The sequence below is a fragment of the Aythya fuligula genome, chromosome 12 (assembly GCF_009819795.1).
Source record: "Aythya fuligula isolate bAytFul2 chromosome 12, bAytFul2.pri, whole genome shotgun sequence".
In the NCBI taxonomy this organism is placed as follows: domain Eukaryota; kingdom Metazoa; phylum Chordata; class Aves; order Anseriformes; family Anatidae; genus Aythya; species Aythya fuligula.
Genome location: NC_045570.1, coordinates 11,353,252 through 11,379,876, shown reverse-complemented (window position 1 = coordinate 11,379,876; position 26,625 = coordinate 11,353,252). Strand labels below are relative to the sequence as shown.

Here is a 26,625-nt window from a genome sequence, read left to right as displayed (position 1 = left end):
GTGAGTCTGATTTTGCCAGTACACAGAGAGAAAAGTGAAAATAGTGTTATGTCTTACTTGCAATATACCACGTTTGTATCCTCTACAACCTTTCAGTACTAAAATTATGCTTAACTGTATTTTTAATGGCTAGAATCAAGATCCTACAATAAGTATTCCCTGGACAAAGAAAGGTAAGTTAAGAGCAGCAGTAAGTAAATTTGAAGTAGGTATATTTGAAGTAGGTATTTAAAAAGTTTTGAAAACTGTGCCAGATGCTTTAGAGGTTTGAAAAATAATTTAAACCTTTTTATGGATTAAAGTCTACTTCTGTAAGTCAGAACATTTTATTTCACCAGAAATCAATTGGAAGTACTAAAAATAATGGCTTTTTTTTTTTTTTTTTTTTCAAAAAAGGGTTGAATGTATCCATCTAGCACATTTCTCTTCTAAACTCAACAAGACTGCGGAGTTTATAAATTATGTCCTTTTATGTCCTAAATATTCAGATCATAGTGTGCTCTGGCCCCTAGTTTTTGAATGCTATTTCTATACAGAAGGCCAGAATGAAGTATTCATTAATTCAGTAGCTTTGGACCAATTATAATAAAACAAAACTAACAAGAGATTTAATATAGCACTAGAAAACATTACATCAATTTTAGTCTTTATCATCTTAAATGTCTGAGTTTTCCTTGCAATTTTTGTACTTAATTTTCCAACCTTTCAGCTGAGCACTGTGTTCTCTGGCAAGATTGTTTAGTATCTCCTCACAGCAAGCCTTTTTTCTTCAGTATGCCCAGAGGAATGGAGGTCCCCATGGGACTGCTGAGGTTATTATGGCAGTAGCAACATACCAGTACACCACTCACCTCTGTCCAGTCCTAGACAGGATTTGGAATAGCATTGTGCACACATTTGATACACCAAAGATGCCTTTATCTACTGCAATTAATTTTGTCCTAAAAAAGTCTCTTCAAATTGTAGTGGTCAATTACATCTATGGCTAACATGACTGTAGCAGGAGAATTAGCCAGATATGTTTGTTCCGTGTTGTAAATAAACAAGGTCTAGTCTCCTGTGCATGTTTTCACTTGTTTCTTTACTCTGGTTACTTGCTGAGGCTCAGAAGAACAGAAAAGGAAAAAAAAAAAAAAAAAAAAAAAAAAAAAAGAAGAGAGTCATGTAATACTTTCAGAATGAGGCTCATAACACATTTAGGCATTTAAAATAATCCAGCAGTTAGTAGTTGTAAACCTGAGAGTTGGAGGACTCTCCACTGTTGCAGGACTTTGAACTCTGCTGTGTTTTCTTTGTAGGGCCTCAGTATGTCTGGTGGAAGTCAGGCTGGCTTGGGGACTCCTTCATCCAGGCAGTATGCCCGACAGAAAATAACTCGCGTAAACCTCAGGGACTTCATCTTCTACATGGAACAGGAAAGAGAAACGAGCCATTCTCTCCTGCTCTATCGAGCTCTGCTTAAGTAAAGCCAAGAATTGTACTGATTTCTCCATACAGAAGCTCAACTTACATTGAAAAGCTGTCATTTTAATGTGCCTTCTATTTTTTTCAGAAGTCAATGTTCCAGTAATTTTGTTTTGTAAAATTGTCAGACACATGCAATAAATTCCCTTTATGTAAAAATTAAGGAAAGAAAAAAGAAAGAAAAAAATGTGCAAAAGGTTTTAAAATGTTAAATTCACAGATGTAACCAACTTCAAAGTCTTACTACATTTGGCCATTTTAGATAAGGCTAAAATAGATGGCATTGAAGTTACACAAATGGAAAGACTGCTGCAATGGCTTACATAAACCATCTCATAGCAAGGAGGATTGGGACAGGTTCACAGAATTGGGACCTAACCAGGGGATTGACCTTTTTGTTCATTTATGGTGCTGGTTTTCTTTTCCTTTTAGGTTTACTAGCACTGTTTCCAATGACTAACCATGGTGATACCTGATGTTATTTTAGATTAGTTCTAATTGCATTTTTTTGCACAGCTAAAAGAATAGCCAATGCACATTCTCACAAATTTTATATATTTAGGATTTTTGCTTTTACTGCACAGCTCTTTTCCTGAGCCATTTGCTGAACCAAATCCTAAGTGTATGAAATCTGTGCATTTGGGTCCCAGTGGAGTTACCTTGATTAGCTTCCAGTTGTTTTCTGAATCTATTCAACCTTTTGCACATTTGTAGCAGCTGGTTAGTAACATGAATCATTTTATTTTCTAAAATCTTAATTTATTTATTGCAGAGTATGGTTTAATGGTGGTTTTAAAGGAGAGTATTGTTCAGTAAAGGTTTTAGAGTATTCTATATGGATTTTTCAAGTCACAGTAAAGGAAGATTCTGGGATCCAGTTCCACTTTTAGTAGCTGTCACGAGAGCAGGGGTGACTCCTGCGAGCTCAGTGCCACTGGGCGGTCAGGGTAGCACTGCAGGGACTGGCGATGCTTTGCCTTGGATGATTGGACCTGAGGACTCCAGTCCAGAGAGGCTCATGAACAAGTGCATGACTTCAAGCATATGGGTAGTTTTAAGTACTTAAAGGTGGGAGGAATGCTTTTTAAATGCTTTGCTGAATTGGAATTTAAGGGGCCCACACCAAAGCCGAGCAAAGTTAGTGTGAGTCTTTTAAATGGGTACAGATAGGAATGTTAAGCAAGAAGCTGGGCACAAGTTGTACTTCAAACCTAACAGTATTATCAGTAACCATGGAAGGGAGACATTTGCTTATTTATCTTTTCAATTTTTACTATGTTTTGCTTGCCACTTTTTTGAGGCAATATTTTTTTTTTTGATGGGAAACCATAGCGAAAGCACAAATAGAACTATTTGTCCAATAGTTTTAAAAACAAAAGTTTTAATTATTTTTTAAGGTTTATGAAAAGCAGAAGAAAATTTATACTGCTGCTATTTAGCCAAAAGATTATTCATAAGGTATTTAAGGCCAGGAAGTGTAAAATTATGTTTTAAATGTATTGATAATTTGTACATATTGTTTATAAAGGCCTTGTGTTTATTAGAATTACGTTATTTTGATGATTTCTGTACATACTCGTAAATACCCCCAATTTGTGTGAAAACATACTCCCTTATTTGTACTTATTTTGTAAAGAAATAAAACAATTTACTAAAGTAACACATCGAGTGACATACAGTATTAATTTATCAAACATGAATTTCACATTGTCTTGTAGTTCTTAAGCACTGTTCAGAAACATTTTGCATTAAAATATTAACAGAATACCCACAAAGAAATATTAAAACCAAATACTCCAATGTTTTGTTGTGCTGATTCTTATCCTTTGTCAAACATCTAATAAAATTGTCAACAAACCTTGATGCTATTAATACAGTGAATGAATGCACTCAACAGTTGCTTTTTCAAAAGCAATTAGTCCAATAAGCACAACATAACATTCTTTCACTTTTTTTTTCTGAGACTTGGGAGCCGAGTGGTGTAACAGGGTTGTACAAATAGTGCTAGCAAAGACTAATGTTCTTCAAGCCACAGTTTCAGTGCTCAGGAAAAAAAAAAAAAAAAAAAAAAAGGATCAGAACAATTTTGTTCCATCAAATTAGGTTAAAACCAGGCTATGTTTACTTTTTGGCCTTCATAATAAAAACATTTGCTGGCTGCACAACACAGTTTTATTGGAGTTTCTATGATATTTTAAAACCTGTTTTAGTGACACTGAGCAATGTTCTTAATTAAGTTATGTTGCTATGGTTTAAGGCCAGAAGTAGAAATTCAAATCAGTTTATGCTGATATTGCTGCATAAGAATACAGGGAAATAAGTAAAAAAGATATAAATGAAACTGTAATAAACTTTAAATAAGTGACCTGAAGTTACTAACTAAAAGAACATGTCCTAGCTTAACTTTTTTTTAAAAAAAGGCATATTTCTTCTAACAAAGTGATTGTTTCCACATGTCTTCCTTGCCTTAGTGCTATTTTGCAGTTAATGTTGTGATGTCATGGCTCAAACTTTCCATCTCAAGTTCACATTTAACTCGGTTGGTGCAGCCTGGAACTTTTCATGATGCCACCTTTGCAAACTGCTGTAAGTACTCGAGTTGCTTTATTGACCTATAAAAAAAAATACGGTAAACACCAAACTGAAGAAGAACAAACCAACCAATCACAAATACTTCAAATGGCTTTCTACATATATCTGAAAGCATCCTGCTTCCAACCTTGTGAGAGAGCTGTCTGCCTGCAATTTCAATGGGAGCAGGATGTGCTCAGCACCCCGCAGGTACTCAGTGTCCGGTCTGGCTTGCAGACAACTTATGCTGACCTCAGGGAAGGCTTTGCCTGAGTAAGAATGGCAGAACTGAGCATTTTTAAACATAAATGTGACGTGTTCACCTTTATCCCCTAGCTGAGAGGTAATTAATGGAAGAGGATACACAGACAAGTGTTCAGCCTCTGCTAGTACTAAGTATCCCTGTCAGGAGTGTGGGACAAAAGTGTATATAGGCTAAAAACAAGAAGCTGAACAGACTACTTAAGTTTTGAACTTAAAATGAACTCAATGTATGAAAGTAATAAATAAAACATCCTTTTTTTTCTTTTCTTTTTGTAGGACAAGGCTACATCAAGCTGAACGGAGCAAAAGGCCAGAGGAGACGCAATCAAAACTTCTCACCTTTCAAACAACAGGGGAAATACAGTGAGTGTTCCACCCTACTTGCTTATTTTTGATCATTTACTTTACAGAAATGTTTATGGCATGAAGTACTGTATAAGAAATGTGCATACACAAATACATGACAATTATACGTTAAGTTCTTTACAATATTAAATGTATAATATACAATTCTACAGATATCTTACATACAAAGGTGAACGCTGTGCCATATATTCAAATATGGCAATGCCTAGGAACTTTAGAATGTCATACAAGTATAAAACCACAAAATAAAATAACTTTACAACTCTTCTGAAGTAGACAGATTTGCTCAACTGTTCTGCTAAGTTAGCAGGCCAATATGTGTAGGCTAAGATTTTCATAAGAGATCTCTGGTTTGGGTAACCAAGATGAAAAAAACCTGCAGAGGTCTGATTTTCTATGGTCAGGTATCCAGCACTTTTCCAAAAATTAGACCTCTGCCTAGACCGTAACTTGGATATTTAGTACAGCTCATCACTTTTGAAAATATTAGTCTTAAGCTTCAATCTTTATTTTGTCTGATTGCAATCATTTGGTATTAAAGAACTGTTGACCATTTAATACTGTTATATATGGCTGTATTTACGCATCTAAAACGTTTAATTAAAATTCAGCATCTACAACAGTATTCTATAAATTAATGTGGGAGAAACTAAATTGTGATTAACACATGAATTACTTACTGAGGACCCAATCATGCTAAACAGCAATAAACAGGATTTAGCAGAATGCTATTTATAACCTTGCACCTGCAAACATGGTGCTGTCTCCTGAGTTAGGAAGCCCTGTAAGTCAGAGAGTCGATACTGATTCATGAAAGGAAGAGTAACCTCCTACAGACCGTGGGCTTCTTTAAAAATACAATTAAACAGGTAGAGGGCAGCTACAGAATCAGTATTTTAATAATAGTTTAAAATAATAGAGGAAAAGCACTCTAAACAAAACGTGGCCTGCTTTCATCAGACAGTGGAAGTAGAGGTTTTTAACATCTTTTTGCAAAAATTCCAGACCTATAAAGAATAGCTTGTCCAAAATTCTTAATGTTTCCTTGTAAATGTGGGCTTATAACATGGTTAGTAAATGAACAAGAGGTGGCAGAGCTTGCTTGGGAGAACCACGCTTCTTTGAGGATGCAAAACTTACAGTTTCTGAGTCAAAACACGACTGGCTTTAAGAGAACTACAGCTCCACAATAGGTATGTGGCCCTTGTTTGATGGTAGATGGAGTTTTATTTTGTGCTTCCAGATCCCTACTTTTGCAAGTATTGCCATAATTGGCCTTGTCAATTTTTTGTTGCTTTTTTTGTTTGGTCTGTTTGTTTGTTTTTTAATACTGAGCACCAGTTGACTATAAATTGGTCCTTTTCTGGTTCTGGATTCTGTCCACAGAGATATTTCAGTTGGAAATGTTGTATAAAAATAAGCCATTTGCTAGCATGAAGGAGTACAATCACAGAAGTGTAGTGTAATGTAACGTGTGGAGGTGTAAAGCACATCTGATATGAAGGAGGTGTGGCAGTTCTGGGAGGATACTCAGTGCAGTTTTTAATGTACCATCTTCCTCTTGGAGGCCCCCACTTCCACGCATCACATGTCAGGGTATCGTTGGAAAGGCTGTCGGAATCATTTCTCCTGTTGATAGATTCAAATCACTTTAATTGGTCTTTCCAGAGAAGTCCAATCTAGGGTCAGAGGTTTATGAAGCTTTGCCTTTTTCACCACCACAGCTGTTCAGCTTAAAGTACATTCCCACCAAACCCGGTATGCTGAGCATGCTCAGTATTTCATCGTGAAAAACGGACAACTGGTTTTTCAAATGTATTTCATGGCTGGCTATGTGACAGGTAGTTTCAGAATACCACTAATTGGCAACATAAAGTCAAAATCTGTTTGCTAATACTGTTTTGCAAATCCTTTGTGTTTCACATAAGGGACTATTAAACACTTCTATGGTTACAAAGGAGTACGGGTAAGGTCTAGTCCAGGGGCTCCTGTTTTATTCTGATCGTTGGAGTGGGTTGTGGTCGTCTGTCTTCGCGACACAGCACGTATTCGCTGAACTGAGAGGAATCCACCCCACCACCACATGAAGCTGCCACGTTAAATCCCTTCTGAAATAATCTTTCGAGCACCTGTAATGTGGAAAAAAAATCAGATTAATATTTAGCAAGTGCTAGTGATAAAAGCTTTCAGGAACACTGGATCTAAATGACGAATTTAGTCTTTCGACTCCTCATAGAATGAATATTATTCAGCTATAATTCTGTAACTTATTCTTAAATGACTACTCTGTGATTAAAGTCTCGCTCTCAGCAAACCTCTGTAGAAAACAAAAATTAATCAAACAAATAAGCACGCTACAGAGCAGCTTACTACATTATATAGTAAAATACTGGACTGCAGTGATATTGATGCTCTCTCTTACAGCTGATACAAATCAACATACGGTTTAAGTCCTAATAAAAAGTGCCCATTGTTCATTAGTAATATGAACAGTCTCACAGAAAGGGGCAGAAAACATTTCTGTGTTCTTCCTTGGCAGATGAAAAGGCATTAGGAATCTGAGTGACACTTCCACCAGATCTTCATGAAGATCACAGCTGTGATTTTCCCTTGCTGGAAGGGAGTGCTGCTTTTAGAAAAGCATGGCAAGGATAGGATGTGGAGCCAAGACATGGACAATAAGGAAACATTCTGGCCCAAGAAAGAGGTTAATTTGTATTGCCCAAATATATATTTTCTTTTTCTCCTTCTAAAGAAAAGTTGGTGCGATTTAGATTCATGAATTTAAGGAACCCAGAGGCAACTTTAATTTCTGAGACTGTCACACAGCACATTACCCCAGGATATACTGATCTTGGCAATATGACGGGGGCCTTGTTTTCACACGGGTGAGCATGTTGATAAACAGTTTCCCCAGCAGAGCAGGAGGCGCACAGACTCTTCTCAGCACTCGGTGAGACTGGATGCCAGATCCATCTTTGGTGGATCTGCAATGTAAGATCCACTGGAGGAGATGCCATGCTCCCTCCCTCCCTCCCACTGGCAGCTCTCCTGAGCCCACGGCAGTAGCTCCGTGTCTCCAAAAATGACAGTCTCAGCACGACAGAAGACACATATACACCCTTTGGAGCTCGGGCAATTCCTGTTTATTACAGGGGGTAGGAGGATGGGCAAGGCTCTGCTGCGTTACATCTGGCAGAGCTGAACCAGACGTATGTTGTAAGATTGGCTGAATAAGGCTGAATAATGGGAATCGTCTCACCCACATGTGAAATCTCCATCTAGTACTCCTCCAGCCAAATCTTTCCCAGAGTCCATGGTGCCATAGCACTGAGCCAAAATACCACGTAGGCTAGTAACACTAATAATACTGCAGCATGTAACTGAAAAATCAGAACTATGTCTAAAATTTGATTGATTACATGAACTGATCCAATATTTACTTTAGAGGCAGGAAAAGCAGTTCCTGTGTTTGTCTCTACTGAAAAATGTCATCAAGCGCGCAACAGTCCCACCGCAGTACCTCTTCCACTGCTCCATGCCATAGGGCCACTACAGTGGGATGTGAACCTGGTGATTTACTAAACCTGATGAACCTAGTAATGACCTTCACAGGAGAGTTTTCTGCCACCAACAACTGCAGGGACTAAATTAAAAACTTGTTCACTCAACTTAGTTAAGTGTCTAAGCAGTATCCCCTAATTAAAGAGGAGAAAACTTGTATGCTTTCACAGCACAGGTTTCTATTACAGAAACAATTTGATTTCTTTTTTTGTTTTACCACGAGTGACACCGTGAAACACTTTGCTCATACCTACTGCAGTAGTGCTTCAGTCTAAATGTTTCAAGGCACGAGATGACTGCTACAGGGGGACTAAAAATAGTGCCACGTGTTAAAGATTATCCTACCAGATGTCTGTCCACCCCTGCACAAAGACCCATGTGAGGCCAAGGTGCGTGATTTCTTTTGACTGAATGCTTGCTTTGCTTGCTCCAGAAGCACCAGTTTGGAGCCTTTATTAAAGGTAACTGATTTCAAAAGGACAACTGTATCCAAGGCACTATGGTAGTGCAATGCAAACCATGGCAGCATTTGGAGAGCACTCCTTTGAGGTCGTCTGTTAGCCATCCACATCTTAATCAGTTTCGGGTTTCTAGTGATAACATTTATCTAACTAAAAACTTTTATTTGCTGCCCTGGCTCTTAAGGACTGGTAAAGGACAGGAAATATATTCAGCCATGCAGAATCTGCTTAAATTAGCTTGCCCAAGGAGCACTGCCTGGCTTTGGGAGAAAGTGACTTACAGTCTCAGAAACTTGTGCCAGCCAATCTTACTGACTTTTGCCCTGAAAGTTGTAGAACTGAAAAGGCTTAAAAAATATATATAAAAAATAAATTAAAAAATTGAGTGATTAAAGGGGGAGAGGAGGCTAGGAGGCTAAAATAATTAAAACCCAAAAAGCTTACACTTCTGTAATTTGTTTGGGCTGCACAAAGCCATTAGGACTGAACTGGAGTGATACAGAGAGGCCACAATATTGTTTTACTTGTTCCTGCTAAAAAAGGCAGTAGTTTGACAGGGAAAAAGGAGTAAAACATCAAGCTGTTTCACAGGCTAGCATGTGTTTTGACTTTGTGTATCCCTGTTCTTAGATCAGGCAAGATGAGGACAGGAGGCTGCCCAGCTACAGGAAAGGAGACTTCTTCCACTAGCTGGATAGAGAAACAGAGGATTGACAGGTAAAATTTCAGAGAGACATGACTTTAAAACCTTGCTAAAAACTTTTAAAAATCAATTTGGTTGTAAGACAAAACCAGCACTGGGGTGCCCTAGGCTCGCCTCAGTCCAAAGCTATGGAAGGCTGCATGTTTATAGGACTTTTCTTTCCTGGACCAGCTCTCTGAAAACACACAGTCCAGGTAAACATTACACCCTTAGAGCACCACACACAGAACAAAGCAATTCATTTTTGTTACCTCTGTGCTCGAAGGACTTGACTGCAGGCTATAATCTAGTGTTAAGAACCTCGGTATCATCAGTCCTCTGAGTGAGAAACAAAACTGGTCAAATCCTGTAAATAGTGCTGTGAATGTTTAAATATTGTAGAATTGCAATTATAACTTGAATGAGGTTGTGTTCAGCTCTGTGGAGAAAGCCTCCTAAAGGCTGCTTTCCATGTGCCCTAAGCATTTGTTTGTATCCACTAATGCATGCATGAGACAAAACGGCATGTTGAACATGAACAGATTTAGATTCCATTTAGTGAATTTGGCCTTACGTGCATTACTTTTTCTGAAGGTAAGTGACAGACGGAGGTAAAACAGTAAGTGCCTGTAAATAAAATCAGAGCTACTTTCCTATAAATTTCCAAAGAGAATATGCCAAAAAGTAAATGAGTATCAGCTGTGATTCTCTTACATATAGGGAGACATGCACACTATATTAAATAGAGGATTTGTGCTAAGATTTAATATACTTTGTCTCCCAGTATTCTGAGCACATCAAGATACAGGCTCTGATTTTGTTGGAAGGTTTTCCAAATAGAAATATGATACTTGCACTTACTGTATTTTATTTACATTTTACAGAATCCTGAAGAATACAGTCTTATTTATGGAGATGTTGTTTGGCATATACAGACATCACAGAATTTTCTCTAAGGTAAGCTCATGTATCTCACCAGAACCTATTGTGAGGAGCTGAAAAAAGCCATTCTCAGTCTTAAGAAAACTCTATATCAGTATGTGATTGCAAATGAGCATTAAATATAGAGCTGCTATGGTTTTTGGCTGCCACAACCTACTCACTGTTGATATTCTGTGTTTTGTATGTACAGTTCCTGACGCAAAGCATTTAGCAAAAATCTTTTTCAAAGATCTGAAGAATTTATACATATTGTAGTTGTGCTACCAAATACATTTAAGCAGGGTGTAGGGGCACAAAAGTGATGCAGCTCAGTAAGCAGCCTGCAGACTTACCAGGCCAGGGTTTCAGATTCTTTGGAAATGACTCTGCTCTTCCAACCTCTGCACCTTCAAACCTTTCTTCCGTAACTCTACATATTTACTTCGTTGTACTTCTAACTTTTGATTTAATATTAATAATTAATATTGCCAAAAAATAGTGGGAAGGTAATGGAGAGTGCCGATGTGCTGACCAGAGTCCATCACAGTCAATGATAATTAGCTGTTAATCTTGTTGGACTTTTGTCTCAGAAATGCATCATTTTTCAGAAAGTGATTGAAAACACTTTCTATTAATTATATAGTAAAATGATGTAATTGAATAAATTATTTAGACTGTAGATTCTTTAACACAGAAATTTTCTTTCACATGAACCTACTAAGAGACTCTTTGATTCTGACAAAATTTTGACTGAATTTGAAACACATTCAAGTAGTAATGATTAGCATTCAGCTTTTACTACAAACACACGCTTCCTACCAGTATGCCACTTAACGGAGCCAAGCGCTAAGCCATTTGGGCATCCAGCTCTGTGAATAGCTGCTTGCAGTGCCGAGCCTGTCAGTGGCCAGCAAGGACTCTTATTGTTTCAGTTATTCTAATTTCTAAAATGCATCTAACCATATCACATGGACAGCGTGTGGCTGAAACACAAACATGCTTCTCTACCCACTCACCTTAGCTGAACTGCAGCTGCTCCCTTCTCCAGCACAGTGATGAATTCATCACTGTTCCCACTGTCAGTGAATGGATCTGCCTCCGACCCACCTCCAGCCTTCTATTTTTGGGGCAGCCCACTCTAAACCTTGCCAAACGTGAAATTGCTAAGGATTTGCAAAATTAACCACAGGCATTGGACTGTTAAATTCAACCAAATGAAACACTTGGGAGTCTTGAACCAAAAATCACCTAACATTGCTAGGTTTTACAATGGTTTCAGATAAAAGCTTCTATTAACATAGTGTTATCAGTGAATGCTGTCCCATGGCAGAAGGTGTCAGCGTCAATGCAGGTTGTTAGAACTGCCCCACCCACCTTTACATATAGCTGCAACTGCAGGTCTCCCAAAAACATTGTCAGCTGGCAGTTTGGGAGATGGAGGGGACCTCAGCTTGCTGTATAATAACAATACTGGGAAAAAAATTACTCTAAGTTCTTCCACTCCCTGGCTATGCTTCCCTCCGGAACCTGCCCAGCCAGCCTGTCTCATAGGCCAGCTCTTTTGTGGGTATTTGCCCACAAGGAAGTTTATCAGGACCACTACAGCATTTCCCACGGCCCAGCTAGGACCTCTGTAGGTGACTGGGACTTGGAAAACACCCCCTTTTAGTCTGATTTCACTTTCTGTAATTAAATTATTCTTTGTAGCATATTTTAAAGGCATACATGCAAAAAACAAGAGCTCTATGTTTTCCCCATTAAGGCATACGTTAACAGCATCATCAACACCATTCCTTCTCCTCAGCCCAAGGACAACTACCACACCAAGGCTCTGGCCACAGTGGTGGTGTTCCCCTGTAAAATGGCATTTCTTGCTCACAAGGCTGCTGCCTAAACACCAGCCACATATTTATTTCCGCCACTATCCACCTATCTGTCCAGTTATCTTCTTTTGTTTCATATGTTTAATTTTAAACCTAATGTCAAAACTCTGACTATAAAATGAAATACATTTTGTTTAAAATACTGTGGGCAATTTTTATAGAACATCCTTTTGAAAAAAAAAAAGTGCAGAGATCAATTTTTTTAAGTCCATCCCGCAGGCACCATCATTTAATTATGAGTGAGACATAAATTATGCATTTACACATTGTTGCATTTTCTATAAAATGGTGTGGAGATTTTTTTTGTAGTTTTTGGAACTCTCTCTTTCTTCCTGGGGGCACTTTGGAGGGAAAAAAAAACTGCTGCAGGCTATACATTGATGAAAAAATTAGCATTTATCAGTATAACACCATTATGAGACCAGCATGGCACTAACATACACAAAATCTAAATCTATTTTTCTGCTTAGACTTAGGAAAACCTGAAAGACTGTGATCTCACCAGGCAGAAAATGTCTCCTTGCAGTATAAGCACTAAAGGTAATTGGGCAGAAGCAAATAATTTGCATATAATTGAACAAGAAATAACATTAAGGAAAAAAAAAAACACACCAGCATCTAGATGAGCCAGCACTCAAAGGCCATTACCTGCACTGAATTCAACCGGCAGTATCCGTTCAAAGGAAACCTAATAACGTGGGTAGGGTCCTGGTTCCAGCCTGCGTTTACGGAGTTGCACATGACGTCCCCGGTCTCAGGGAAGATCTCTTCTATTAAAGCTTTCTCCCCACTCAATGCAATTCTTTCCCCCAGATCTGGAGTCACTCTTACAACCAAGCAGTCACAAGGCTGGAAATGTTTCCTTTGTTCTTTCTCTTGTTTCCATCGTTCAAGTTCCTTAATCATTGGCTGCAGCTGGTAATACTTTGCTTCTTCATATAAAAGATTAAAGTCCTGGGAAAAAAAAAAAAAAAAAAAAAAGAAAAGAAACTAGAAATGCTTATAGTTCTCTTTTAAAAATGAGTATTGTTCCTGTTTGACCTACTTAGGCTTATGTATTGTCAGCAAGAGTGCAAAGGCAACAGGTATCCATATACTTTGTCTTCGTCTAACACCTACACAGAAAACCACACAGTGTGTTACTGTTGAATTTATTCAAGCTGACCGTGAAGTTCCCATTGCACTGAATTATTCTTTCATTTATTATCCCACAAGCTCAATGCCAGAAGGCTTTACTTTTGGATTAAGAAATCAAAATAACTGGTTGCAGTAAGCAAAGCCTGCTGATGTAAGAGAAGATGTCCTGAGCCCTAATCTTCACTTGGCCTCAGATATTCACTTCTGATTTTACAACAGAATTTCTTGGGCTGTGCTGTCATCCCTCACATACGTGTTACAAGATGGAGATGTCAGTTCAGCTTCTCACTTCTCACCTGTCTTTGTCACATTTGAAATTCAGCTGCAGAAGCTCAGCTGCTCCCTATGTGATTATTCACGTATTTAAAGCACACTTTGGAGCTCAGCAAATTATACTGATGTAGTGACAATCCCAGTGGCTGGGAACTCAGCTGTGTACTCCAACAACTTGAAAGAAAGTGTTCTTTCCAGCCAGTTTGCCATAACCTAACCTGGGCCCTTGGGCAATTCGAATTCCCAATCTGATCCAATTCCCAGTTAATTGACTGAGATGTCTCCTGCACGTGCTCATTAATAACTTTTCACCAGATTTCCAACAGATCTTCTCACCTCAGCTTAAATGCAAGAGTGCACACTGAGGAGCAGGGTGGCAGCAGCCCCCCAGGCCCGAAGCAGTCACAGCAGTGCCATCAGACTGAGCCAGAGAAGAACGAGGGGGGGAAGCATGTGGGGCTGGTTTGCTTACGCCAGCCCTGCTGCCTCCTTCAGCTTCCTGAAGGGAAGAGGAGCAGCAGAGGCACAGCACCAGCTCCTCTGTGAAGACCTTCTGTTTGCTTCCTCTGGCTCTTCTGCCCACTCACAGATGGAAATATTGTGTGGTTTGTACATGGTGCGACTTCTGGGAGCGTGCTGTGGGTTAACACCTGGACATAAAGGCCAGTTCTCTACCACAGCATGAGAAGGAAATGAAAATTCATGAGTAAAATTATTGGAATTGCTTAGGCTGGGAAGAAGGGAATGACAATAAGTTATCAGGAAATGGGCATCAAAATTACGTAAAAACTAACATGTAGCACTTCTCCAGAACTCAAGGAAGAAAGAGAATCAAAAGCCCTTGAATATATAGCACGAGGTGCAACTTTTCATAGCGGCATGGAATTAACCTGTAAAATCTTCTGCTGCAGGATATTATTATTGAACCAAAGCAGTTAGTTGTGTTCAAATTTGGCACCACAGACCCAGTGCCAGTAGTGGAGCGGTGCTCGTTCACCCCAGGGCTGCCTAGAGCCTGGAGATACATGAATATTAACAATGACACTAGCAAGGTTATCACGTTACAAAAGGGACATCCGATCCTTTACATCTCTTTGATGTCTGTTAGGGCTGGGACAATATGTACATCAGTAGTGGAGAAAAAAGGACTGCAGAAGGCACTGGGGTGATAAGAGCAAGTGTGAAAAAATGAGGGCAACAAACACACCCAAGAGAAGGAGCCAGAAGATGAAAAACAACAGGAAGATTAAAGAAGAAATCATACAGGAAGCATGCTGCACATAAACTGGAGTTAGCACCTAGCCAGCCAGAGAGGTGTGGATACTACCTGCATCACCTGGTGTCAGGTAAGAGAGTGCCAGCCCCAAAATCCCATCCCTTGTAATACCAGCCCAGGACCCAGAGGAAGGTATTTTTGCCCCCCCCAAATCAGCATGCTCTGCTGAACCATTACTGCTTGCTTCTCTCCACCTGTGCAGCTCCCTGCTCACTGGACATGGGATCGGTGACCTCTGCCCCAAACTTTTTGAATTCTTCATGCAGGACATGGAAACAACTGAGTCCCCCACATAGCTCTTTGTTGCAGAGGATTTTTTTGCAAGGGACCTGTCAGATGTTTATTGTGGATCTGCTGGTCCCACATACCTCTTTCCTGAGCAAAGGAAAGCACGCAGTGCTAAAGAAAAATGAAACGTAGAGGTGAGCAAGACCATGCAGTGCTCACAAGTCAATGGAACTGTTTCAATAGATCCTGAGAATCTAGTTCTGGAATATTTTTGTTCATGGTCACTATAAAATAACATTATTTGTAGGAGCAATGAATGTGTGTTAACAAGACTCAACAGTTAAACTTAGAAGAGGTGGTACAGCCATATGAAAAAACAGTCCTTCATTTCTGAAAGCAAACGGAGGCATGGCATTCCTCGCGCAGGAGGATGCAAAGCCCACTACATTCATGAGTTTTTTTGACTGACTTCACTGGGCTTTGGGCTAGGTTGTGGGATCCCAAATCACGGGAGTTCAGCAGTCCCGCAGCCCCAGCCATAACAGTAATGCCATAAAGCAAACACAATCAGGATTACACCATCCCCTCTTCCCCCACAGCTATCTACTAGCCCACCACATGAAACACAACTCTTTAGTAACTCCTGCTAATCATCATTTGTTCTACAATAAACCAGACAAATTCTGGTATCATTTTGTGGTAAGACAGTGACCAGTTTTCAAACGAAAAAGCTCTTCCCCATCTGTCCCCAGAGTGATGCAGGTACCCTTCTGCTTCCTGTAACTGGAAATCTGGCATTTCTGCACTGAGCAGCTCAAGCACCACTAAGGAAATTGACATTGTATTCGCAAAACGAGGAAAGAAAGTATGAGTGGCTCAAAGTGCGGGGTCTAATTCTCTAAAAGCTCATGCTTGGGCAGAATAATGGACTCAACATGCTTATTAATACACTGTCTTCTCATGCAGGTTTTATAAGCCATTCAGAGAACTGTGCAGCTGGACCAGAAGTGGTGCTCAGCTCTGGACTGTCTACACAACATGCTCAGGATGCTCAGGTAACACTGACACATATTTCCTTGCACCACAGATTTAAAAAAAAAAAAATCATACCCAGATGACTTGCAAATGTTTAACACAAAATATCAAGTACAAGAATTTAACCACGAGGCACCCCTGCCAAGAAGGTGCCACAGGAGCTGCAAGAAAAAAAATTTCCATGCTGCTCATTTGGATAAGTTACCAAGGGCAGATGCAGACACGAATCTTCTTAGACCTATCCAAAAAAGGCACATTTCACTGAAACAGGAACAGGAGTAGCTACAGGCTGTTAACTGCTTAGCACAGTGGCAAAGTGCACACTGTTTTGTTGAAACTCAGCCTCAGAGCAGCCTGGTACAGCTTCTGTCCCAGGCGTATGATGATGGATGCATACATCCTCTCTCTTTTTCTCATAGAGGCTCCGGCACCCCTGGACAGTACCCGTTAATAGCACAGTTTTGCCAAGCAGCCCGCAGCATCCCGGAACAGATTTTGCATGGTATTCAGGAGCTCCTCGTCCTGCAGGACAAGGTTTCCCATCCCCAAGTCCCTGCTAGCTGTGGTGTGGCTATTGTGAACCCTCAGCAGCACCATGACCCTTCAGCTTCTCATGGCTGTGGTAGGAGTTAGTGGGGAAGTTCTGTCCAGTGACCTGGAAGAGGGAGCTTATAGCCAGACACGATCCCCACAGCCTTTCTCCATCCTCAAACTCTGGACTGCATTTAAATCTCAGGAGAAAGATCAACAGATTGTTCAAACATGCAGCCTTTTGGCTTACACAAAATTGTTTTCTAAGCATGATTTGGTAGAAAAGCTTTTTTTTTTTTTTTTTTTTTTTTTTCTGGGGGATTTCGTGTTGGCTAAATTCAGCAGTCACCTCTGATAAGTGTCACATCTTCCTGTGGAGGAGACAGGAAGTGTGATTTCAAGGCAAGTTGTGCTATTTTGACATCAATGCCAGCGTGTCAGTAAAGATCTACTAATTACAAGCAGAGACAGCCAACAGAAACTGCAAAACCATGTCTTGCATGAACCTGATGCTAGAGATTCTTTACTTCTGTACCTCATATTGACTCCTGAGCGGGCTGAAATAGCTCCTTCTACTCATTTTTCACTTGTTATTCTTTGTTTACATGAAACTGTCATCCTGACTCAACATTTCTTTTATATTTTAGTGCTGGGAAGATCTGCCTTCTGAATATGAGAGCAAGTTGCTCACTTCTACTATGACAACCGTGCTGTTTGCTAAGGTCAGTCTGAGAGCACTTAAAACTAGACAGGCATGCTAATTGAAGAGCTGTATTAATAAAACAGAGTGCCAGCTTTGTGCTCCTGGCCCTACAGATGACCTCTATAACCCATGTGAAACTCAAATGTCCTCTGCATTTGTGCTCTTCCCCTTCTTAAGATCAAATAATGATATACACATTGCCTACACCTATTTTTGTTGGAAGATCTCTAAGAAGGGAGTGAGTCTCAAATAAGTAGGTACAGCGTGGTCCTGGTTTTGTGTGAAGGTATTTTGCCATTAAAGGGGACAGATGGCGGTCATAAATGTTTTGGATAAACGCCTCTGATGGGGGGAGTCAAGGCAGATATTTGGGCTGCACAGGAGGGTCAGCTCCTCTGCCAGAGATGCCCTAAGCCTGCAGCACGGCAGACCCGCGGTGCTGGCTCCACGCTTTGCTTGAGGACATTTGTCACCCACAGTGGAGTGACCCGTGCATGGGGCTGAGCCTGAGCTGTAGGCAGCTCCTGACCACTTGCCATCACCTCATTCGGCACAGGCTGGTTGCAAAGGAGAACCAAGCCAACAGCTCATGGTAATTTCTCAGCATACTTAATGGGGCTTAAAATCCCCCAAGCCCACAAAAATTATATGAACTATTAGAATGTTGCTTTCAGCAGGGAGACCTGTCAGATACTGAACAGTTTCAAGTTCTGGCTTATTAGTAGTTGGAAGTGTAATTAATATTCACTGTAAACACACCAGTCAAACTTGATAATAGAGAATCACTAGCCTAGGAACACATACTCCACTTTCTCTGCATTTCAGTGTTAACTTAGTCTGAAAACAACACTTAAATAGCAAATGCAGTAAGGCTGGTGTGGTACTAACATTCCAAACTTTCCAAAATAACCATCTGAGCAGCAATTCAAGTTGAAAAGCAACTTGGCTAAACCTTGAGGCTAATAAATTGCTTGATTAAATTAAGGGGTAAAAACTAATAAATATTCAAAACACTTGATAATGCTTTGTTTGACATAAAGAACATTTAATGCAAGTCTCACTGGAAAACCTGTCAGGTTTTATACCTTAAATAGAGTTTTGCATTTAGAAACACCAAGTGATTCCATTTGCTGCCTTTGATTATTGTCTTCTGTCACTTTAATCATGCTGGTAAAATTACACGATTTCTGTGAAGTCAAATCCGTTTACAATGCAGTTTTAATACAGCTTTGCAGCGCATTCTTCTATGCATTTTTATTTAGTTACTCCCTACCTAGCAATACTTTGCTTTGTTCTTGAGCCCTCCTTAGCCTGAGGTTTGCTCTAAAGCTCTCAGGGAGGAACCAAATAAAATACAGTTAACCCTATGCAAAGATATGGTCTGGAACAACGGACCGAGTATGGGCACAGCGCCGGCTCTCCCAAGTCTCTCCCAGCCCTGCCAGCGGCTCGCTGTGCAGACAAGTCCTTGGCATCCACTGCCGCTCTCACCTTGAGGCTCTTACCGAATCCTGTTGGTTTCGTTTTACAGCACTTCTGAAATGTCCTCCTGGGTGCCAGTCAAGGCCATGATCAGCACAAACTACATCTCTTCTACACTCTCTTCTCAGTCCTTGTGCCACCACACTGTCCCAAACACTGCTGCAAAAGCACCTCTCTGGCATTTCATCTGTACCATTTCCCCATACACCCTCTTTACTTGTTCCATCTTGCAACCCACAGGTCTTTAGCTTCACTCCTACCTGCGTGTTTGCTCTTATTTCTCTGTTCTTGCATCCACCCCTGTGTGCTCTGCCTCTCAGCCTGCGTCACAGCACCCTGTGCGCTCCCGAGACCAGTGCCCGAGACAGCCCTTTTGGGCTGGGTCTTCAAAACCACCTGTGAATGCCAAAACTTCTCCCCTGCTTCGTCACGAGATGTATGCTCCCACTGCACAGCGCCTCTGCTCTGCATTAACTTCTAAATGCTCATTTGCTGGTGTCAAATCCAGCTGTACTCCTGATTCAGGCAAAAATGGCTGAGGGCCGTCTGCAGCAAAAGGATCAGCTGTACTCCAAAGCTGAAACCCCACAGCAACCATAAATTTGGAATGACTCAGTAAGGCCTGGCCAAATTACCTTGTCTACTTAGTCCAACGTGAGAAATAAAACCTTACTACCCAGCGCGAGAACGTTCCTTTCCAGTAGCGCTCTGCATTCTCTAGCTCTGAGCGGATCCCCATTAGCACTCGAATTTATTCATCATTTCATCCTGGAGTTAGCTCTTTTGTTGAATCTTGTCATCTAGTTTGGATAGTTTTGTCTTCTAATTTTCATACATAAGGATGACAATGTTGCAAGTTTTGTAAGTGCAAAGCCAAATAAACAAGGCTAGGAGGAGAGGGTTTAAACAATCAGGATTTGCAAAGCAACCCAGCATCATGACTTTATAGAAAGCACATATTGCTCCTTAAAAAACCCTCAATCAATTCCATTTCCCACAAATATTTTGACATTCATAAATTCTGTAAAGGTTACTTGTTGAAATCAAAGTATCTGCATTGGTTGTATCTAACAGAAACCCTCCTGGGTTTGTTTAAGGGTGTTTCTTTTTCATACCACCAAGAAACCGACTGACACAATTTAATTCCTCTAAGTATCAAATTTAAAACATTTTTTTCATGTTCTGAACATTAAATCCTGGTAAGTGCCAGTTGCTGGTGTTGCTTCTTAATTGTTGTTACACCCTGATAAATAAGCTAAAAATGTGAGAAAATACAATTAGTTTAGAAAAACTGATTTAGCCGTAAGCTTCATCGTTTAACTTTTTATGGTATCCATGACAACCATTGGTCCATTTATTAAATAACAGCATCCCTAGTGTAATACACAAGTCCTAAAAATCCTAACAATAAACAGCAACATTTAGTTAAGTGTGTTTAGGTCAAGCACACAACCCAACCTGCTCCAAAATAAATGACAAAATGGGGGGGGGGGTGTGGAAATAGATGGCAGACTGTAGCTTTCCTTACCTTAAAGTCATCTGGGAGCAGTAGCTTAGATGTCCTTAGGAAGCTTAATATATATCTGAAAATTTCACCATCTCGATCAATGAAATAATGTTGCTTTAAACTGTCCAAGACAATAGGCTCAGTGCCATTAAACAGACGACTTATTCTGAAAAAAGAAAAGAAAAAAGAAATGGGCAAAAGAGACAAAATCTCATTACACCCTCAGGGCTTAAAAACATCCAGCCAATCTAGCTGCATCAATTCAATGTGCATAAGGTAATGCAGTATCTTAATTTGGTGACAAATGCAAACAAGGGCACCAAGACAGACGCCTTAGATGTGTGCACACATGCTCACACAGTGCCTGCCCACAACTGCTTCTAGCACTCAGCTCAGGAATCAGGGCTGCAAATGAGCCTCAGCCCCAGCAAGGGAAGTGCCTACAAAGTTCTCACCCTGTGGCTGGCTGGCTAATTTTGGAGAGAACACATCTCACCGGGTACGTTATGCACCCATTCAGCAGGTACTGTGAATGAGAACTGGATGGAGACTCAGAGATGGGCTCCTGGATATGAGCTTCTGCACCAGCTGCACTGCTGTTTTGACCAAAGGCCATCAGAGCATTTCCATGTCAGAAGGAGGGATTCCAGTGCGCTGCCATGAGCTGGATGGCCCCCTCAGAGCTGCATGTTTGGGCACGCCAGCAGCCAGCAGCCAGCAAACCATACAGCATCTGCAGCGCTGCCTGCGGGACCGCAGCCGGAACCAGTGGCTGCGCATCAGTGCCTGGCAGAAACAGCGACGTGGCAACCCCTTCCTGAGCAAAGAAAAGGAGGTGAGACATGTGAGAGCAGAGATCCAGCTGGGTAGGTGTAAGCAGGACCAAAACACCCTATCAGCTGCACCATGCCAGTTTTCTCCACGTCCTGACAGTACGCTGCAGAAAGCAAGCTGGGCATTTGCTGGGCTGCACTTCCTCCTGCCTCTCCCTCCAAATGTCTGGCTTCTTTCAGAAGGCTTTGTCTTCCCATGAGAAATAACCCAGCTGAATATATGTTCTTGAAAGGAAAATCACAGGAGACAGACAGCAACGACCTATTAAGTAATTGAGTCCATCTCTCTGACAGTGCAGCATTGTTCCCAACTGCAGAGTGTCTCGTGTTTCAAAGTCGAGTCTTAAATAACCCTGCCAGTGAGGACTCCACCATTTCCCAGTGAGACTATTCCACAGCCTGCCAGATTTCACTGTCAAGCATCGTCCCTTAGACTCAGCTATGCAATCCCCCAGTATTCCTCGCTGCGACCAGGGCAGGGCTTTTCCCCACTGTGGAAAACGAGCCCACCAACCCCCTGTCCAAGGCAACAGCCGGCACCGCTGGCGAGTTGAGTGGCACGGCCCTGGCTGTGCTCCTGCTTTCCAGCCCCACAGCGAGGGGCATGGGTGAGAGGTGCGAGAGGGCCCCAGCAGGGCTGGGGATGGCGAGCCCCAGGCTGTGTGCTGGAGGGGCTGATGCTCGCAGCTGCCCCGTGCTCACACTCAGCTTGCTTTGGGCTGGGGGGCCTTGCAACACAGGTGAGATTCGCTCTCCGGAGCTGCACTTTGGTCTGATCTTCCAGCTTTTTTATGTAGTTGCAAATTTAATTCATGTGGCACTAAATGAATTTCAAAATGAAATGAGATATCGAGTAAAACTGAACTTAGCAATTCCCCGCTGAACTCAGCTAAAAACCCTTTTCCCCTCTTCTGCAAGTAGCAGGTTTCACTGCCTGCTCTCCTTCCCTCGTGTCTGTGCTAGCGTTTGGCTACTCTGAGTTACTTAAGAGAATAACCAAACAACCTAAACCTTAATTATAATGCATTTATTGTTTTTCTTCAACCTGTAGCTCTTCAACTGTATCAGAACAATCCAGCTCACACTGCAACGCTTAATTTATATAATCGCAAGGTTCGGCGAGCCTCCAGTAATTCATTATTTTCCTTTTTATTGTTATTTGAGGTCTCTTTGCCTGAGACAGCTAAATATATTGCTTGGTACAGCGTTACATTTTAGTCCAGGAGCCAGACAGTTAATTTGTTTCCTTAGACATGCACACGAGCCTGTGTGCTGTTCTGGGTTAGCCTGAAAGCAGCTAGAGCTACTTAACGTTCAGTATGGTAGGTGCAGTTATTAAGTATTTGTGTGGCTACCAAAAGTTTTGAGAACTCATCTTTCCTACTTACTCCGTAAACAAGCTGGGCTGTGGCTCAAACCTCCTCCCTTTCACAGCCCTTTTTCTGTGAAGTCTGCAAACCAAAGCAATGGCTGCTGTTCAGCTCCTTGGTGCATATGAGGGAGGGAAGGTTTGCCAACAAAGAAAGGACGCAGGGAAGACAGGATACAAAATTTTAATAGGCTGCTCTTTAATGTAGTGAAGCATTTTTTTTTTTTGGTAATGAAAACAAAACATGAATTTTGAAGCCTTTGTGGAGTGCCCTGAGCTGTATTTCTTCACCAGCAAAATTACTGCTGGGGAAAGAAACTTGCAGAGTGTTGAAAGACTTAACTGCCACCCCAAAAACAGAGTGATGAATAGTTTAAGGATTTATTTGACATTTTAGGGGGCTGCTATGTTCCAAGAACAAGCTTCATTGCAGCAATGTTGTAATGCTGCATGCAGAAAGTGCTCCTGCTTCTCCCTCCTCACCAGTACAAACTGTACCTGCAGTAAGTCTATCAGGAAATGCAACGCTGTGAGAGCACAAAGTGAACCCAACTGACATCTTTGAGGAAATTTTTGCGTGTTGGCTGTATCTGGGCTTTGTGAAGCCATGGACACACAGTGACCGACAGCTCTGCACCCTGATGCGCTCAGTGGATGGGTCCAAGGCTGCATAGCAGACAAGGCCACATGCAAAGAAGTCTGGGAGGGAAATGTGTGCAGGCTGTTGGGACATCAGCGAGTGTAAGGGGACAGGAATGGCTTTGCACTGTGCAAACTTGATGTTCCAGCAGACATTAGGTGCCAGGCTGGCGGGAGGGCTCAGGCTCCCTCCAGCTCATGGTGCAAGCTCCTGAGTTGTGGGGAGCGGCTGCAGCTCTCAGACTGGGCAATGGTCACCCCAAATGATTGCTTTTGTGAGCAGTCTTGGTGCCCTGTACTGGCAGACAAAGTGGGTAATGGCATTTTTTAGGAATTGCTGCTTGCTTATGGCATGTGGGAGTGGTGCTTCCAGGGCTGTCTGTAAAGCAGTGGAAGGCAGAGGAAAACACAGACCAGGCATAAAGAGCTGCACCTAGATCCTACAGAGATGGGTGAGTCTCAGCAGTGACTGCTTCTGCAGTATTCCCACCTTTTGGAAGAGACAATTCACTTCTGCATTTAAAAATGCTTTTATTTTTTTTTTTTCCCCAGATTTAATTTCCAGAGAGCAGACCAAGCCAGGCTCAATCAAAGCAGTCACAAAGCTTGCTTTCCCACTGCCTCCGCCTTCCTGGCCACATCTCACTGTGCTTCCCGCTGTCCTCCCCGTGCGAGGCTCTTCCCAGCCCTGCCTTTCTCCTCCTGAACTGCTCCTGGCCACTGCCCCACGCGTACTGCCCACCCAGACCCTCACAGGGCTCCAGCTCCCGGCCTCCACGACTGCATGCCTCTGTGGGGCCAGGCCAGGAGGGGGCTGGTGCCCGGCCTCACGCTTGGTGGGTCTCCTGGTTCCTCCAGCCCAGCCGGCTGCTCTTCAGCCCTCTTCCCAACATCTAGAACACAACCTGTTGATCCTATTTCTACAATTTCTTTGTGCTTCTGTTGTTTCTGCTGAAGGCTTTTTTTGCCTTTTTCAATAATGTTTAGCCAAAATGCCAGGGGGCAAGTTTCTAGCTTTATACCGATTTCACTATGATATTAAGATCTCCTTTTATTAGATTAAAAACAAACAGCACAGCCAGCCAACCCACAAGGACAAGAGCGCCAGTAAATTCTTTTCTGAGCTCCTTGGACAGGGAAGGAAGCTGTGCGCTGCATTTAAGCATCTACAGACAACCGCTGCTACCCACACACCCCGATAGCTCTCGCTACCATTTTCCATCTGGGGACTCCAGGCTCCCTACAGCGCTTGTCGAAAGGTGAGCACGGGACAGGAGGCTGCACACAGGGCAGCGGATCCAGCCCTGCTGCAGGCCTCACCACACATGATCTCATTGAGAGACTTATCCAGCTCCATCCTGGAGCAGTCAGGGCTTTTTGCTCTCCGGAGCACTCTGTCTTCCCAAGATGCTTGCCGAGCAGCGGCAGTGGAGCCACACAAAGCACATCACGGGTCGGGAGGTTCAGGAGCACTCTGGGAGAGGTGAGGGTTTCTTAGGGGGTACTGCTTACTCTTCTTGGTCCAGTTTAGCTGTTTTCTTGATAGCTCCCTTTTTGAACAGAAAACTGAAGTTCTTTCTTACTAAATCTGGTTCCAGGGGCCAGGAGCACCAAGTACAGTTGGGCTTGGAGGAAAATCAGCAGCATCACTGCGCCAAGCACCCGCAGAGCCTCTGCTCCCGCACCGTGCTGCGGCCCCCGCCACCCGGCCCGTGCTCCTGCCACCAGCGCAGCAACGCTGCGTGAGTGAAACCCTTTATCACAACATTGCACTAAAAGTATTAATTTAAGTAATTACATGATTAATATTTAACCATTCAGTGATATTTTTGTCATTCATAATTCAGTTGTTTGCATTTATTAAAAATTGATTCTGTAGACACTTTTTCTGCCCAATGTCAATTCAGCGGGGAGCGTGCATTTTAGAGAACTGTCATTAAATGTGGCTCTCTTCTAATTTCTTGGGAGGAAAATTATGGGAGAAAAAAGAAAGGCCTGTCAGTGAGCCCCTCCAGCACGTGGCTATGTGCTCTGCTTGGTACCCTCCTCTGTCCCTGCTGCTCCACGCCGACACAGAGCAGGCTGACAGGGGCTCAGTTCCTCTGCTCTGTGTATGGAGGCTGCCGGCTGTGCGTGTCTGCCGGCCACTGTGGAGCTGGAGGAGGAGGCGGTAGCTGTGGGAAATGCGGCAGAGAGGAGGAAGAGGGTTGTTTAGGGCTGGGACAGACCAAGGGGACGAACCTTTGAGCACAACCTGAAACCGCTCCACAGGACATGCTACCAGTGTCCCAGGTGTGCAAGACGAGTCCCGCCACAGCTGCGGAGCAGAAAGGGCTGCTTCTCTTAAATATTTGTTCAAGGTGGGTACAATAGATACTGTTAGCTGCTTTGAGGAGAAAAAACATGCTGTGAACTGGAGCAGAAGTGCTCAAGAGATGGGGGCGTATCACGCTGCATCTGATAGGGCTACCTGGGCAGCTACACAGTTGTCACTGGTCCTGCCACAGGACAGCAGCTTCTGGGAAAGGCAAGCCAGAAGCAGGCAGGGCGGCAGGGCTGTGCGATGCGGGGCTGGTGCCAGGAGGCAGGGCTCCAGCCTGGGACTGCTCAGTGCCACCCACACCAGCACCGCCCGGGGCTGGCAGGGATCTTTATAGCTGCATTTTTCACGTTTCCCATTATTTTTACTGTAAAACCGAGTTGTGTCAGGCTCAGTCAAGGGTTTGTGCACAAGCTCCCAGCAGAGCAAAGCATAATGGAGAGAGCGCCCGTGGCTGCTTTGCCAAAGGACGCAGCCTGTCCAGGCAGTGGGCAGGGGTGGCTGCAAGAGGGACAGGGACAGCCTGGCTGAGAGCCCAAGGGATGTTTTCGGCCTTCTGCCCCGACAGTCACTAGGAGGGAGGACACTAAAACTGTGCCAGGACACATGCCGCCCCGTGCCCGGCACAGCCAGGTTGCATCTACCTGCAGAAGTTTTTCTGACCTGCCTCAGTTTAAAACTTCAGCTCCATACCACGCTTTCACAACCTGCTGCCCAACCAGTGATTTTAAGCCCTTTCTGAGTATGGGAAAATAACGCTAAGGAGAGGCACCGTCTGAAGCAGGGTCTCTGCACACAACCTGGCTGTGTTACACTGCAGAAACACCGCGTGGGCTTCGCCGTTACGGCTCTGCAACAGTTTCTATTATAATCAGAGATAACATCTTGACCACCTCAGATTGCTCCAGGTGCACTCTTGGCTCAGAACATCACACAGCCACGCGGGCCAGGCACAGGTTTCATGTCCCAGGCTTCAAGCCCGGGGAGAGCACCCACGTTTCTCCAGGGCAGCATCAGCCACCAGCACCGTGACGGCACTGCCCAGCCCCGTACACGCACCGATCAGCTCTGGACCCCTCAATGCTGATGGCACAAGCCAGCAACCACAGATACGCA

The 26,625-nt window shown here is 42.6% G+C and overlaps 2 protein-coding genes across 4 annotated transcripts in view; one reads left to right on the top strand and one right to left on the bottom strand.

The window, feature by feature from the left end:
- Window positions 1–3,071, top strand: part of LOC116493826 (transcription initiation factor TFIID subunit 4-like) — a 143,588-nt gene extending 140,517 nt beyond the window's left edge. The window contains exon 15 of the mRNA XM_032195371.1: window positions 1,299–3,071. Coding sequence (XP_032051262.1) covers window positions 1,299–1,466 — 168 coding nt within the window. The 3' untranslated portion in view covers window positions 1,467–3,071. The remainder of the gene's footprint in view (window positions 1–1,298) is intronic.
- A 2,615-nt stretch (window positions 3,072–5,686) lies between these two features.
- KCTD15 (potassium channel tetramerization domain containing 15) overlaps window positions 5,687–26,625 on the bottom strand; it is a 43,125-nt gene continuing 22,186 nt past the window's right edge. For all 3 annotated transcript variants that reach the window (XM_032195373.1, XM_032195374.1, XM_032195372.1), the window contains 3 exons: window positions 20,370–20,514; window positions 12,825–13,130; window positions 5,687–6,794 (listed from right to left, as the gene is read on the bottom strand). In XM_032195373.1, coding sequence (XP_032051264.1) covers window positions 6,639–6,794; window positions 12,825–13,130; window positions 20,370–20,514 — 607 coding nt within the window. In that variant the 3' untranslated portion in view covers window positions 5,687–6,638. The remainder of the gene's footprint in view (window positions 6,795–12,824; window positions 13,131–20,369; window positions 20,515–26,625) is intronic.